The sequence below is a fragment of the Ipomoea triloba genome, chromosome 1, assembly GCF_003576645.1.
Source record: "Ipomoea triloba cultivar NCNSP0323 chromosome 1, ASM357664v1".
Taxonomy (NCBI): domain Eukaryota; kingdom Viridiplantae; phylum Streptophyta; class Magnoliopsida; order Solanales; family Convolvulaceae; genus Ipomoea; species Ipomoea triloba.
The window spans coordinates 7,784,166-7,799,934 of record NC_044916.1 but is presented as its reverse complement, the minus strand read 5'-3'; the positions used below and the strand labels follow the sequence as shown (position 1 = coordinate 7,799,934).

General features: G+C 33.4%; 2 protein-coding genes across 3 annotated transcripts in view; one reads left to right on the top strand and one right to left on the bottom strand.

Moving 5' to 3' along the window:
* Positions 1 to 219: 219 nt before the first annotated feature.
* LOC116010412 (ER membrane protein complex subunit 7 homolog) lies at positions 220 to 4,347 on the top strand. 2 transcript variants are annotated; one of them, XM_031249919.1, is made up of 7 exons: positions 220 to 475; positions 712 to 749; positions 2,646 to 2,754; positions 2,968 to 3,031; positions 3,112 to 3,228; positions 3,430 to 3,538; positions 3,959 to 4,347. In XM_031249919.1, the coding sequence occupies exons 1-7, from the start codon at positions 402 to 404 to the stop codon at positions 4,057 to 4,059; spliced, it is 612 nt and encodes a 203-aa protein (XP_031105779.1). In that variant the 5' UTR covers positions 220 to 401; the 3' UTR covers positions 4,060 to 4,347. The 2 variants fall into 2 exon arrangements, with proteins under 2 accessions (XP_031105779.1, XP_031105705.1); XM_031249845.1 differs by having other exon boundaries at positions 221 to 475; positions 706 to 749.
* A 6,850-nt stretch (positions 4,348 to 11,197) lies between these two features.
* LOC116010680 (probable pectinesterase 29) overlaps positions 11,198 to 15,769 on the bottom strand; it is a 7,137-nt gene continuing 2,565 nt past the window's right edge. The window contains exons 2-5 of the mRNA XM_031250218.1: positions 15,014 to 15,182; positions 14,666 to 14,881; positions 13,746 to 13,996; positions 11,198 to 11,486 (exon numbers count right to left, since the gene is read on the bottom strand). Coding sequence (XP_031106078.1) covers positions 11,324 to 11,486; positions 13,746 to 13,996; positions 14,666 to 14,881; positions 15,014 to 15,182 — 799 coding nt within the window. The 3' untranslated portion in view covers positions 11,198 to 11,323. The remainder of the gene's footprint in view (positions 11,487 to 13,745; positions 13,997 to 14,665; positions 14,882 to 15,013; positions 15,183 to 15,769) is intronic.

Genomic DNA, 15,769 nt, shown 5'->3' with positions numbered 1-15,769 from the left:
TAATTTTACATGTACTTTCATTCTATACTCTTATTTTCTAGTATAATTTTATATGTACTTTCATTCTTTACTCTTATTTTCTATATCTTATAATGTTACGGGCAAGCTTTAATTGTTTAATATAATAAGAATTTTGATTTTTATTCATTCTTTTCTTTTATCTCCGATAAAATTTGAGTACAAGTAGTATTTTGGTTGTTTAAAACACAGTCAGAGCATACTCCACTAATCTTCTTGAAAATTCGACAAAAATTTTTAAATTATCGTACTGTGGGTTTCCGACGCCATATCAGTGGCGACTCCATCGCGTGGAGAAATTCAATCCCTCGTTTTGATCGGATTTTCAAATCGCTTTTTTCAGTTTCTTTCGTTGTAATCTATACTCACAATAGCAAATCGCTATGACTCGGCCGATCTTTCTCCCACTACTCTTTCTTCTCCAACTCTCCTTCTGGTCTCTCGCCGTCGCTTCCGGGTATGCTTTCTTTCAAGGCCTAAATTTTATTAAATTCTTTTAATTTATATTCCGCACTTTGAAGTTTTCTCTATTTGGGTGCTAATAAATTACTGATAAAGAGTCGAAACTTAGTGATTTTTAGTTCCCTATTTGTAAAGTTAAGATCTAAAGATTTAATTTTTCTTGATATCTTTTGAAATTCATCACTTATCCAGTTCTTTGTTGATTTGATGTATTATTATGGGCAGGAACAGCGATGGGTATACTATAAACGGGCGTGTGAAATTACCAGGTCCGAATGCAATTTTTGTTGATATTTGTCTTTCACTCTTGTTTTCAATTACAAAGGATACTTGTTGATAATCCCTGAGCTTTATTGATGCCAATATACATATTGCCAAGTTATTTGTATGAGATGCAGTTTAGTTCTTATGTGAAAAGAAAATTTAGGGTTAAATTATGCAGGTAGCATTCATACCTACCTCTAGTTCTTTGTAATTTATTAGGGGTTTATGGGGTTTCATCACTTACGCATGAATTTTAGAAGAGACCATACTGTCTAAATCTAAGGGTTGATGATTTTTTAGCAAAGAATATGAAAGAAAATGTTCAAACAGTAAAATGTCATGGAGAAGATGCTTGTTGAAGATTATCTGTTTTTAGTTTTTGCTGAAAAGTTTCATATTATGTATAGTTTTAGTCTTGACTATCACTTATTGTATAGTTTCATATTTAGTTGAGTATTTCTGACTCAGTGTCCAAGATAATTTATGTTTGGTTGGGGGTAAAATACCACCTTTTATTGATATGGTACTTTGGCCATCTATCTATTGGGCTAAAGGTGGCAAATTTGTGTAACTAATACAAAGTTGCTTCCTTTTCATTTGAGGATCTTGTCATCTGAGGTTTCTCTTTTTTGCTGTGCTAATAATAATACATTGTTTCTTTTGGTTCAAAAATATAGAAAGGATAAAACACTAAACCGGAGAACGAGAATTAATCATCTTTTAGACTAAAACAAAGTTGCTTAATTTTCATTGGAGGATCCTAACCTTAGCGGTTTCTCTCTCTTTCATATGTTTAATTATATGGTGCAGTATCCATCTGTTTCACTAAAAAATGAATAGATCTGTGAATGAGAATTGATTTCTCTCTTTAACTGCTGATTGGTTTCATTTAAAACTATAATTAATAACGAAAAGGAAATATTCCTTAGGATAAAAATAACCAAACTATCTTGGTTAAGAAAGTGAGGAAAGGAAAGGAGAAGAATCAAATTATCTTGGTTGGTTAAAAGGAAATGGGTAGTAACAAACTAACATGTACCTTCCGTGCTGCACTACTCCTTTCATTCCTTTCTTTTTGTGAGGATGGCATTATTGTAAATCCTTTATATCATTTTTCTTTTAATTTCCACAAGCCTATGAAACTATTATAAGAACCTTGGGATCATATACAAAGCGAAATGCTAAGTTTAGGTTGGAGAGCATTAGGCAATTTGTGAATTTTCCACCATTTTATTTCTGAACTTTTTTATTTTTGTAGTTCGGGGGAGTTGCCACTTCTTTAAGCTTTATTATCAGTCTCTTTTCAATTTTCATTGTGTAAAAAGCTCAAATTTGAATAAGGTTAACATTACTAGCATATGATGTTATTCAAGGGGAATATTGGTTAAATGGGAAAAGTCCCAGTTTTTTGAACCTACTAATTGGTTTGGACTGTGGATCTGCATTATAACACTCACACACATACATAGATATATCTTATTTTGCTGGCCTCTGGCAGCCTGAAAATTGAAAAATCTTAAGCTATATAGTGACTTTCTGAATTAAACTATTGGCTGAGAAGGCATGCTAAGCCTGAGCCAAAACCTTTTATATAGTGACTTGAAGGACTTTGGATTATGTAGTCTGACACTTAGGTACTCCATATTTGCTAATTCTTGGTGATGTAATATGTAATGCTGACTTGCTACATGTTCCAGTATGGTTGAGTGGTTGACTTTCTTCTTCCTCTTCTTTTGTGTGTGTCTGTGTGTTTAAAAATTTCAAACACTGCCACTTTTTAGAGGGGAACTGATGCTATTCATCTTCTGGCATTACATAGATTCAACAAATATGTGTTACATGTTCTTTCAACTCTGTATAATGGGTGTTAAAAATATCTTCTTTTGTTATGATGTGGATAGGCTTTAACTTGAAAGGATCAGGTCTGCTGGCTAAGGCTTCAGACGTCAAGGTGTTACTCAACGGTGGCCAAAGAGTTACTTTTCTGAGACCTGATGGATATTTTTCATTGTATCCTGTCACTTATGTTTTAATGTGTTAAGCTAATCCTCTGACTTCGTATCATCAAACTGTTTTGTTTGTATATTGATTTTGGCCATGAACATTGAGTATTTTGCTAGCTTGTGATTGAAACTTAGAAATCAGAGTGCTGTTCTGTCTTCCTATGAGATTCAAGAGCGTTTTCTATGTTCATTGTAATTCCTTAACCCCATGTGCTTAAAGCCATAATGTGCCAGCTGGGACGCATCTGATTGAAGTGGATGCAATAGGCTATTTCTTCTCCCCAGTGAGCTTCTTACCCACATCACTCGTATAATTAATTATCTACACAGATTTATATGCTTCTTACCACTATCTGGTCCTCAGGTCCGAGTTGATGTCAGTGCCAGAAACCCAGGTAAGGTTCAAGCAGCACTGACGGAGAATAGAAGGGTTTTGACTGAACTAGTGTTGGAACCATTGAGGGAGGAGCAGTACTATGAGGTCAGATTGACTTCGACTTCAATCCCACTCATATTTCCTCTTTTTTTTTTTTTTTTTTTTTTTGGGTTTTTCCCAAGGTATCCCTCTAGCCGACAGTCAGAAGACTAACCTCCGTCCCAACGGTCAGCACACTAAGTGATAGGGGACTGGCCAAATGGTTTATTTTCTTTAAAATTTGATGTATTTTTCTTTCCCTTGCAGATTAGGGAACCGTTCTCCGTAATGTCTATAGTAAAAAGCCCCATGGGTTTGATGGTTGGCTTCATGCTGCTCGTGGTGTTTGTAATGCCTAAATTGGTAGAAAATATGGGTAAGGATGTCCTATAAAAGTTCATTAGCATTTTCAAAGTTCATTAGCATTTTAAAACAGTAAAACCTATATTGTATTGATAACTGTAATCTTCATTCCCTTTTAATAAGCAACACAATTATCGATTGTGAAAGATGCTGTGAGATTGAACCATGTTAGTGATAGAATTGGATTGGGATATCGGGATTTCTCCAGTCATGTAGGATGAATCCGTTAGAAACACTAAAAATACATGAACTGCACTTCATAGGTGATTTATATCTTTTGCCCTTTGATTTCAAGAAGGGACATCTTAGTATAGCGACAATTGTTTTCAAGAAAGACCTCATAATAGTGACAATTGATTCATTCGCGAACTCATCTTTATGAATCGTGGTACAGTGTTTATGCTAACACTTGATTTTATCTAATCTTGGGCAGATCCCGAAGAAATCAGACGTGCGCAAGAGGAAATGAGAAGCCAAGGAGTTCCCACCCTTTCGAGCTTACTACCTGGGGCCGGGGCACAAAGGAGCAACTAGACAATCGGAGTAGCAACAAAGCCATCCTAACTGCACCCGGAGGCTGAAACACTGCAGATTTCCAGTTCTTAAAACGAGAATTTTTACTGATGTCTAGCTATAGATTTCCTTTCCCTTTTCATTGATTCTCTAATAGTGGCAGTATTTAAGTTTCCTTTCATTCCAAAAACATAAACATTTCTCTTCCATCATTTATCATATCTGTGCTGACTAATGAGAGCTTGTTTGAACATTTTTTTAGGGGCCACATAATGAACATTTTTAATGAACTTATTGGTGTTATAGGTTTCTATTTTTACTACAAACATTTTCTTATAGCCCGTCGTGAACAAGGATTAGTTTAAGGAACTGCTTTTTTTTTTTTTTTTTTATATTTTTAAAAGTTAAACCACGAGGTGTTTTTAGCAGGTTCTAATTGTAGGAGACACCTTTTTGCTCGCACTATATTTAGACTAATCTCCTTTTGCACCGGATTGGCCAATTAATGTACAAAGTGTTGACCATATTGATTTTTCATACGAGAGGGGTTCAAATTTCCAACCTCTTTTAAGGAATGACAGTGCACTGCTGCTTACGCCAACCAAACTGGTCTTATAGTTGAATTTGAACTATCCATTCAGTCATCAAATAGACCAAAGCTATAATGACCAGGAAAGGAAATAAGAAGCAATATTTTGTGGTGTCATTATTTGGATAATAAGAATCTGTACAAGCCCAGGGTAGACTTGAAACAAATCCTTGTCATCTAAGGTTGAACTATGAAATTGTGACTTTGACCATAATATTCCCATGTAGACATGTAGTTGCTTCAAGAGGTATATTTGCCCCTTGCACTGATGATAGAGGTGGCAAATAGATTGTGTTGAGCTAACTTGGTCCATTTTATGAGCTAATTAGGTTTGACTTGATGAGGTTATTATATAACCTATAAAGATTGGAACTAAATCACAGATCATGTACCACTCAAAATCGGGTATAGATCAACAGATAACTTCTTAATTGGGTGTCTAATCTCTTTTAAGAGGGCCACTACAAGACAAAATGGACAATTATCATTAAAGACGAAGAAAATCATTTTCAACGGTTCAATCCTTAGCTTTGATTATGGAACAGTCTTCTATCACATGAAAGTGGTGGACAGTTGTTTGTCAGTTTCTTGCATCTTAACATGGATGTGCATAGCTTTGCATGCTACACTTTTCTAAACAATAATAATAATAATAATAATAATAATTATTATTATAATAATAATAATAATAATAATAATTATTATTATTATTATTATTGTTGTTGTTGTTGTTGTTGTTGGAGGAAAGAAGAGAGAAGACAATGTAAAATTCCTAATTTATCCTTAAGAAACCCTAATATTTAACATTGGTAATAGAGCATATAACACCAAGGACCAAAATTTTAACTTTTGGGATAATGGGAGGACAAGATTCCATAAAACTAAAAGATAGGACCACATTAACAATTCAAGAACGATTGAAGGGCTAAAATTGTAATTTTTCCTTTTCTTGCGAGCAATTTAGAAAAAATCTTTTTGATTCTTGAAATGCCCTTGTGCATATAAACACAACTTCAAAGGGCGGTCCATTTTTTATTTTTATTTTTTATTTTTTTATTTTTACACCTAGGTGATGACACCCGCATCGCCCAACTTTTTTTTATTTTTTTTATTTTACTTTTATTTTTAAAAAAAGTATTAATTTATAATTATGCTATTTTAATAATTTTATAAATATTAATAAAAAATATTTAAAAACTAATTAGATAGTATTATATAATTCATAATTAACAATTATTTTTATTTATTTTTTACAATGTCTACATTATTTATTAAATTTATTATTTTGCATAATTAATAATTATTATATAACTTTTTTTTTGAAGGATAATTATTATTATATAACTAATAACTTGTTTTTATAAAATATACACATGTTCATATTGACCATATATGTCTTTTATCATGTTATCCGCTAATCAGAAATAACTAATTTTACTATACATTTCTCTGCTAGTACAATTCGCTAACTGCTAATTAGCAAACAAGGCTTATATATTTTGTTTGTCCCTTGTTATTAAGGAATAAGGTTCAAATAAGTCAATAAGCTAGACACGAAAATACATTTGGACCATGAACTAAAAAAAATTACAATTAAACCATCAAACAACTTAACATGTTACAAGCCATCAAACGATACAATTGTACCAAATAACATGTTACTTTGCTTTGTCACCGGTTACATTACTTATGTGACACTTGTTGGTCCCGGATGAGCAAGCTATAAAGTCTAGAAGGGGGGGTTGAATAGACTTTATCAAATTTTCGATTCTAACTCAAAGTGAGCTGAAAAGAATTAAGGAAATAAATTTCCTTGCAGCGGAAGTCTCAAGCTTGCGTAAAATAATGATTGTAGCGTTTTGTAAATTGTGTGCTCGTGTGAATAAGAGTTATGGGGTTAGTTGCACAATAATAATAATAACAGTGAAGTAAAGTGCAAGAGATGAATTTGAGTGGTTCGGCCAACGCAGCCTACGTCCACTGTTCTCCTTTCACTCCAAGGAGCAAATCCACTATGTATTTTCACCAATACAAAGTCTGGACAGAAGCAACCCGCTTCTTCCCTTCTTGGCAATCCTTGAGATAGAAAACAGCCGCACCGTCTTCCTATCCTTCACTGCCTGACAATCCTTGAGATAGCGAATGGCCGCACCGTCCACCTATCCTTCACTGCCTACTCAAAACTTCCCTTCGAAAGTTGGTGTTGTTGTGTTTGTGCTGGACTAGTAAAAGAATCAAAGTGATTCTTTTATCTTTTAAGCTTAGAATATGCACACTGGAATTTTATGTCTCGAAGCTGAGCTTTTCCTCTCTTTTCTTTATGTGCATTCACTGTCTTGTTTTCCCCCTTGGTATTCACTATTTTTTCTTCTAAGCCTTGGGGTTTTATATTTTGGAAGAAATATTCCCGTTGCTAAGTTGACCGTTTGGCAGCAGTCCAAATCTGCCAAACAACCCACATTAATTTTTGTCTCCTTCACGTGCTTAGTGGAGTTGATAAAATATTTCCTTGTTCAAGTCTCCATACTTTACCCGTTGAAGCTCCACCTTAATTTGTATCCCATGTGCTAGCTTGATCTGAAATCCCACTTGAAGTCTTCCATAAAATATTCTACTCCCATAATTCCCGTATGGTGTCTTGCATGTTGATAAGAAACTTTGTCTTCATGCTTGATTTAATATTCTTTCCACTATCTTGAGCCCATCTTTCTTGAATAAAATATTCATGCCCATTCTCTATCTTTAGCTTTCTCCTGATCACTTTGAATTTTATTTGAACTCTTTCAAATAAAATATTGTCACCCATATTACCTTTTCCCATGTGACATCTTCCAAGTGTATAATTAATTCCTTAGTTGAATCTTGAACTAGCTTGAAGGATTTCTTCATACCTCTCGCAACTTCTTCTTTCAAAAGTCTTCTTGCTAGAATAATACTCATTGAACCAATTTCATCTGAGTATTTTTCGTGATTACTGTAGCAATAGTACTATTCATGTCACTGTAGCAATAGTACTATTTACCTCTCGAGTACTGTAGCATCGAGTTTTCATCTCTTGTGATCTTTCGAACCTCTCGATCGATCTCTCGAACTCTCGATCTCTCGAATTCACTGTAGCAATAGTACTGTAGCATCTCTCGAAAATTTGATGTCTCGCAGCCATTTTGATCCACCTCTCACAAGTCTTTTGGCTTTCCAATCCACCTCTCGTGAATCATATCCTTATTCTATGATATCCAAACTCCTTTTCCATCCTCCTCTCGTGGATTTTTATGTTCTTCTTTGGCCTCAAAACTCCGTTAAAAAACGTCTCCTGCGGATGGTATTGTAGCACCTCTCGAAGTACTGTAGCATCTCTCGAAGTACTGTAGCAGCGCGAACTTGATGTCTTGCAACCATTTTAATCTTCCTCTCACGAGTACTTTGGCTTTCCAATCCACCTCTCGTGGATCATATCCTTATTCTATGATATCCAAACTCCTTTTCCATCCTCCTCTCATGGATTATTGTCTTCTTCTTCGGCCTCAAAACTTTGTTCAAAAGTGCCTCATGCGAATGGTACTGTAGCACCTCTCGAAGTACTGTAGCAGTTTACTGAACCTTACTGTAGCAGTTTACTGAACTTGATGTTTCTTCATTTTCTTTTTTTGGAGACTAATAATTACAAATAAATTCTAACACATTTTTGGTATCATCAAAACCTAATAACAAATATTCCCAACAACACTAATTTAAATTATTTTATTATAAAAAAAAGACAGCCACGCAAGCTGCCTTCGACCGAAGAAGTCGGTCTCCAGATCTATGGGGACGAAGATGCTTCTTCATCTCCATGGAGATATGGAGATGAAGGTCAATGGACCCTGAAGCATCTTTGTCTCCATGAATCTGGATATGAAGATCAATGGAGACTAACTTTAGTCTCCATTGGTCTTCATCTACTTATCTTTAAAAAAAGATTATATTTGTTTCCCAAGACGAGAATTTCTTGATAAAATTGAGCAAAAACTCGGCATATCAGCGCATTTTTCCCCAAAACGGGAAGGACACAACGATCTCCTTTCTTGCAAAATCGGTCTTATTCCACATGGGTTGCTTAGGTGGATTATAATAATGTTTTTTTTTATTTAAAAAAAGGGATAATAATAATAATAAAGTAAATAAAATAAACATTTGACAATTCAGTCACAAAAAACCTAGAGTTAACCTGTTAAAAATGTTAATTAATTAATTAATTATTTATTTATTTATTTTCGAGTTCAAATGTTCAATGGCTTATTTGAAGGTTATTCGAGTTTGATGACTTATTTGTTATTTCCAAATTGTTCAGTGACTTATTTGTGCTTTATCCTTTTTCTAATCCTACCATTCTGACAATCTAAAGCCTATTCCGCTCTTCCCATAACTCATGTCGAGTCCCTCTCCTTCTTTGCCAAATCCCAGTGCTCTGCCAACCGCCATTCTCCGTGCTCGTGCTCGGTGCTCGACATGACGACGCCCTTTGTCTGTCCTCGACGTCATCTGGGCATGTTTTGACAGGCCCGTCAATCCGCTTTGAGAGCTCTAGATTTTAATCTTTTATATCATTCATGTGCATTTTCATCCATGATAAAAGATACGAGTTGTACTCGTTGTGCAACCGGGATATCATTGAAATTAAAATATCCTTGAACTAGGGAAGCCCATCTATAAGGATCTTTACCATCCAATGGTGGTAGTTGAAGCCACTTTTTGAAGACAACTTCGGTGTAAATTTGTTGGGGTTACTCATTAATAATTTTAATTCAACGTGTCTACAAATTTGTAGCTAGGTGTAGAATAATACTAGAGTGATAAACAATTTCAATTTCTCCAACGAATTAACAAGCCGTTGAAATGTATGATTCATATGTTTAATATAGGGCGGTTTATCCATAATAACACAAATCAAAATAATCCAAGAAATTGATTTGTGAAACCTATCAAGATTCAAGGCAGTCCTCCAATTCCTTGTTTTATTGGCAGCAATTAGTTTTGCAATACAAATTAATTTAATATGTTGCAATTCAATGAAAGCAGTAATATAATTGATACTTTTAAAACTCAATGAAAATATCAATTGATACAATCTCATATCAAATAGATACTACTTCGAGCGGGTGCTAGCTCCAATAAAGAATTGAGGGAGAAAATATAGAGATAGAATGTAAGTATAAAAAATTGTATTATTGTTTTGGTTGTTCTTTCACAATACATGGAGCCTATTAGTTATAATATTGTATTCCTAAAGTCTAGCTAATTCTAATGTTCTACTAAACCTAATGATAATTCATATTCTAATATTTTCTTAATTCTAATAATATAATAACTCCTATTATAATGTTCATATATAATTCTAATAATATAATACTTTCTACAATTAACTATCCTATTCTTATGGGTGTATCAATTTTTCATTTGTAAATAATAATATCATTTTTAGACCCGTTTATTAATTGAAAAATAAGAAATAGAGAACAAAAAACTGAAAAGTATAAGTAAACGCTACATAAATCCTAAAAAAAAAAATTATATTTTCTACTTTAATTTTATCTACTAGGTTCAAATTTTGACGTATCATTATATTACTTCACCTTTCCTTCTATCAGTTCTATATGTCGGACCAAAGATTACATTATAATCCTTCTAATAGTTTTTTTTTTCTTTTCATTTAGATTAAAAATAATATTTGTTTATGTTAATGCTCAGATAGTATTGGGGGCCCTCCCCATTGATAGCTTTTGGACCAGATTTTAAGAAAAAATGGGTGAGGTGGATGAAAGAGAGAGAAGAGAGAGAAGAGAAATATAACTTGCAGGAGTTTGGGATTTTTCTGACATTTTGTGGGGTCCACCGGAAAAAACAACCAACAAAATGCAATTCTCTCTCCCTCTCTTCTAACATTTCGTATTTTATTTTTTTCCTTGTTTTTCTTTTTCTTTTTGCCTCCCTCCTATCCTAGGTGGAGCTTAAATATGTGTGCAAAGAACTAATCTATTGTGGAAGGACTTAAAGTGGGTTGATACAACTAGCCCACCAAAACCTACTATTTTGATGATGAGGCCGACCTAGAAATTGCTCAATCATTATTGTGTGGACCATGGTTCACACAGGTGTGTGGAGCATACTATTAAATAATGCACATTCAATATAAAAATAATGTACATTCAGTATAAAAATAATGTACATTATATTCAGGAGATGTACATTATTTGTGTACTGAATGTACATTATTTTTATAGTATAAAAATAATGTACATTCAATACAAAAATAATGTACATTTAGTACATTAAAAATGTACATTTGATTATGGTTGTACATTTGCCGAAATCGCTAGCTCACCATGCCTGATAAAGAGTTGTGGGCCATGGTGCCCCCCACAATTTTTTTTAATTACATTTAATTAAACACTAATTAAAATTTTAACCATTATAAAATAAAAAAGTCTAGATATAATTTAAATAAACATTAATGCAATCGTAAAACTTATGTAATGTATTATCGTGAAATAAAGTTACTAAATCGTACACACACATATATTTTTTGAAAAAGTTTACAAGTTTATTCACCCATCTAAACTTTTACTCGATTCAGTGGATTGGACCATTAGTACAAAACAGCAAAAAGTAAAACAAAAACCAAATATATGTACTTGGCTTATTACTAAAGCATTAGAATTAAAGAGGTTGGTTGCTAACCCACTGATCAACGTCAATGAAGTTGGTGATGTTGACAAAGTAGTCCGTCATTTCTTGGCTCAATTGTGCCTCCCATGCAACTCTATTTGAGGTGTTAGACCCCGGGCCATAGCAGTTTATTTCAGCAAATGTTAATTGATCCCTGGAGGAAAAAAAAAAGTACAATAACAATTGTTAATGACCACAAGAAGGGGTCATAGCCTCCACTAGGTGGTTCAAAATGGGTCATTAGCCAATCGACGCCGGATCGGTGGGAGGGCCCGTCAGACTCCACACGCCGGGGGCTGAGTTGGCCCCGTCGGACATGCGGCATCTCATCGACAAGGTATGTAAACTAGCACCATACATATGGTTTGAGGGGAGGGAACAAAATATTAGGGGTAGCCAATGAGTATTTAACTTACGCGACCTCTTAGATAGAGGAACAAGCACTGACTAACCAACCTACTTAGTTACGTTCTTGCATATAAAGGTGCGACAAGTTATATACATATTCAATTGAAGGGTATTGGCAACAAAGTAGTGAGGGTCAAGATGAGACACATGTATAACTAAGGTGAAAGGCTAATGAAGACCACACACTTGTCAGCAAATAAAACAAGGTCCAAACATTATAAATGGGCTTTATGCCTCCCTTTAAATATCATCCCTAGGTTCACTACATCCTCAATCATTATGGTCCACACAGCTGTGTGGACCATACTATCATATAATGTACATTCAATATAAAAATAATGTACATTGTATTCAGGGAATATACATTATTTGTGTACTGAATGTACATTATTTTTATAGTATAAAAATAATGTACATTCAGTACAAAAATAATGTACATTTAGTGCAGTAAAAGTGTACATTTTATTATGGTCCACACAGCTGTGTGGACCATGGTCCATACAATAATTACATCCTAATAACTAGCTTAATGATGTCTAGCTTGTCCTAATTTTCTACACAAACACCAGAGTTCAATTCTTACTTAGCAACTAATAAAAAAATTATTTCAGTTTTCAAAAAAAAAAATTATTTCTAGTTCATTACATACCCATAAAGCCATCAGTAAGTATTATTTAGTTGATATTATTAATAAAAATCATAAACATGAATATGAGTTACTAGTCAAATATCATGCATTACATGATAAAATTAGAAAGATGTTTTATAGTATGCCCATAATAATACAATAAAAAGAATATTGATTATAATTTAGTCTGTTTAATTTTGGTTCGCAAAAAATATTTTATGAGGAATGAAATTGAAATTTCATGGAAAAGGGATTACTAGGAAGATAAATTTCATTGTTTGATTGGTGAAAAAATATTGGGAATATCTATTTCATTGCTTGGTTGGATTTGAAATTGTAAAAAATAATGAGTATGGAGTAATAAAAGTAATAGAAAAAGAAAGAACAAAAAATGGTAAAATAGTTATCTCGTTTTTCTTCCCAACTTACATGGAAAACAAACTCCCCACATGTCCTACCAAGGATTTTTTTTCTTGAAATGTGCGGAGTTCATTTTCCACTGGAAAATGAACTCCATGAACCAAACACACACACACAAACATTTTCCTCCACTTAAAAAAGAGGTTTTCCATGAAAAAACTTTTCCATCCAACCTAACATCCCCTAAAAGTAAAATTAATTTATTTTAAAAATATTATCACCCATTTCTATTTACTGTAGTCATCAAAATTAGTATTCGAGATGACAAAATTTTGCAAGATAATTCAGGAAAATTTTATATTTTTGGTCTTTCAATTATATAATGGTATAGACTTAATTAGTTGCTGAATTATATACGTGATCATCTTTAATTCATAAGTTAGTTACAAAGTGACAATTTTAGTCCATTAAGGACGACCGTACCAAATCATTTACTTTATTAAATAACATATTCGTGGCAGAAAGAGTCCTTGAGGGACTAAAATTACGTCTTCGTGCATAATTTAGGGGTTAAGATAGTCACACATATAACTTAGAGACTAAGTGTGTACCACAAGTATAACGTACTAAACCAAAAATGTAATTTCCTCAATAATTTATCTAAATGATATATGCCCATAATCAGGTGATAAACATGCAGTAGGTGAGAACCCGTGGACATATCAAAATCATTGATCTAGTAGATTTAACAGTTTGAAAATAAACATAACTTTGTAATATTTATGAAAATGATCTCGCTCATTTTAAAAATCTATAATATTTATCAAAATGAAGCCGCTCATTTTTTACTTGATTTCCATCCATTAGATCTTGTAGACCATTGGTTTAGATTTGTCCACGAATTTTCACTTAGGGAGTGGTTCTCATATGATTAGGATTATATATATATATATATATATATATATATATATATATATATATATTAATGATATTGGTGAGAGTAGAAAGATGTCTTACACATGATTCCCACAAAACCAAGAATCCCAACCAGGAGGAACAATGATGTCGGAGAGGGAGGAGTTAAAAAATATGACCCTAGAATAATCTCTCCATGGCCTTCCCAAGATTGCCTTGCCATTTCCAGTCACATTGCAGTTCTTGAAAACAAATGCATTGCTATCATTTGCACCTGACCTTCCTTGTGCTGTTATGGATCCTGTATCGCCTTCTTCTAGCGATTTCCCAACATTCACCACAATTCTACACTCCTAAAAAACAACATCAAAGATACATGATGCATGCACAAATGAAATTTCATGATAAAACCATGTCACTAAGAGCAACCTTCTAAGATTTCTTCCCAAATGTGTGAAAAGGAAAACTTAGTTTAATTTGTTAAGAGTGTTAAATTTTGTTTAGTATTTCATTTTATGCTAAGAATTCCAACAATCATTGAGCTAAAAGTCAACAGATCAAAACTCCAAGGGCCAATGGTGATCAATATGAAAGTTAAAGGACCAAACTTGGCGAATTCACTGGCTAGTGTACTCGGAGGACCACTATTGGTAGTATCTCTTTCTATTTTCCTTATTCAAGAAATTTTTTTAAAAAAAACTTTACTCATGAATTACAAATTTGGTGAAATTCATTCCGTCATATTTTATATATCTGGTTCAATTAATGAGACTTGACTGGCATATAGTTATTTTTAATTCATTTTTTTTCAATAATATTAAGTTTAACATTAGTATATAAAATTTATATATTTAGAAACTAAGTTACAAGTACTACTGAACACAAAAAAAAAATGATTAAAAATTCTTAAGAAAAAAGAGAAAAAAAAAATTTTTATTTGACCAAATGACATATAAATTGGGACAGAAGGATTAATAAAAAAACACAAGCAAAGAAAGGGCTAGATCGAAAAGTAAGCGTACCTCAAAAATAGACTGACCAGCACCAAAGATGAAATCTATGGCCCCTTCAATGATGCAATGCTTGAAATAATGTCTGCCCATGGCATCGAACAACGTGTCTTGCATGCCGTAAAAACCACAATTGTAAAACGCCATTTTGTCTCCATTAACCCTGGCTGCCACCGCCGGTATTGTGGGATAACTTGACTTGGTTATTGGAGGATAATTGTAAGAATTCTGTTCAATATATAAGCAGTTATGAATCAACTAGACCTACACTTTTGTCTTTGTTTTCTCACGTTTTGTGAATCAACTTGACCAAGTTTCACGTACTACATTAAAGAAACTGATCGAATTTAGTGTCTGTACCACAAAATTAAGGTTTTCAACTTTGATATTGTCCGCTAAGCATGTAAAAGTTGGGCTTGAGCGGAGACCACCACTGCTCCCCCAAACAATGCTGGCTTTTTCTTCATTAATATTACCTTCTCCTTTGAGATAAATATATTGCTTGTCATACGAAATTGTTACCTGTTCCCTACATATATATAAAAATGACAAAAATCATTATAATAACAACAAAATTAATGAAATTAGTTAAAAATGCTAAGCAAATTGTGCTTAGATGACATGCAGTGACTCTTCCATATGAGATGTCATGAGATCGCCGGGAATAACTGGGTATTTATGTAATTTGAATATTTACTCTATTTATAGATCTTAATCCAACATGATGGAGCCATAGAGTTTGGGCCAGAGAAGGGCATAAAACGTTACATAGTTCAAGTTAAGTATCAAATTAAAACTAAGCCCTAACCTACAAGTTGGTTTATCGAGGAATCACAGTCACTCATTTCATGGGTTAACATGCTTGATCAATGCATGACAATCACTTATTTCACAGCGTACAAACACTATAAGTGGGGACACCCGGTTAGTAATAATATTATTATTATTATTTTAAAGATCTTATAAAATCATCATTGGCTCTATTTGTGGGGATCACTATGAAAAGTACGCGTTCCTAAAATCTGCTTGATTTCACACTCTATTTACACAAAGTTAATTAACCATGAAATATATCGAAATGGCCATATCCAACCCCCCCCCCCCCCCCCCCCCCCC

What these genes read in the sequence shown, in the direction of transcription:
- LOC116010412 (XM_031249845.1), top strand. Translation starts at nt 402, where the DNA reads ATGACTCGGCCGATCTTTCTCCCACTACTCTTTCTTCTCCAACTCTCC. An exon ending in CGGGCGTGTGAAATTACCAG is followed by an intron (nt 750 to 2,645) that starts GTCCGAATGCAA and finishes TGATGTGGATAG; the next exon opens with GCTTTAACTTGAAAGGATCA. An exon ending in GGGAGGAGCAGTACTATGAG is followed by an intron (nt 3,229 to 3,429) that starts GTCAGATTGACT and finishes TTTCCCTTGCAG; the next exon opens with ATTAGGGAACCGTTCTCCGT.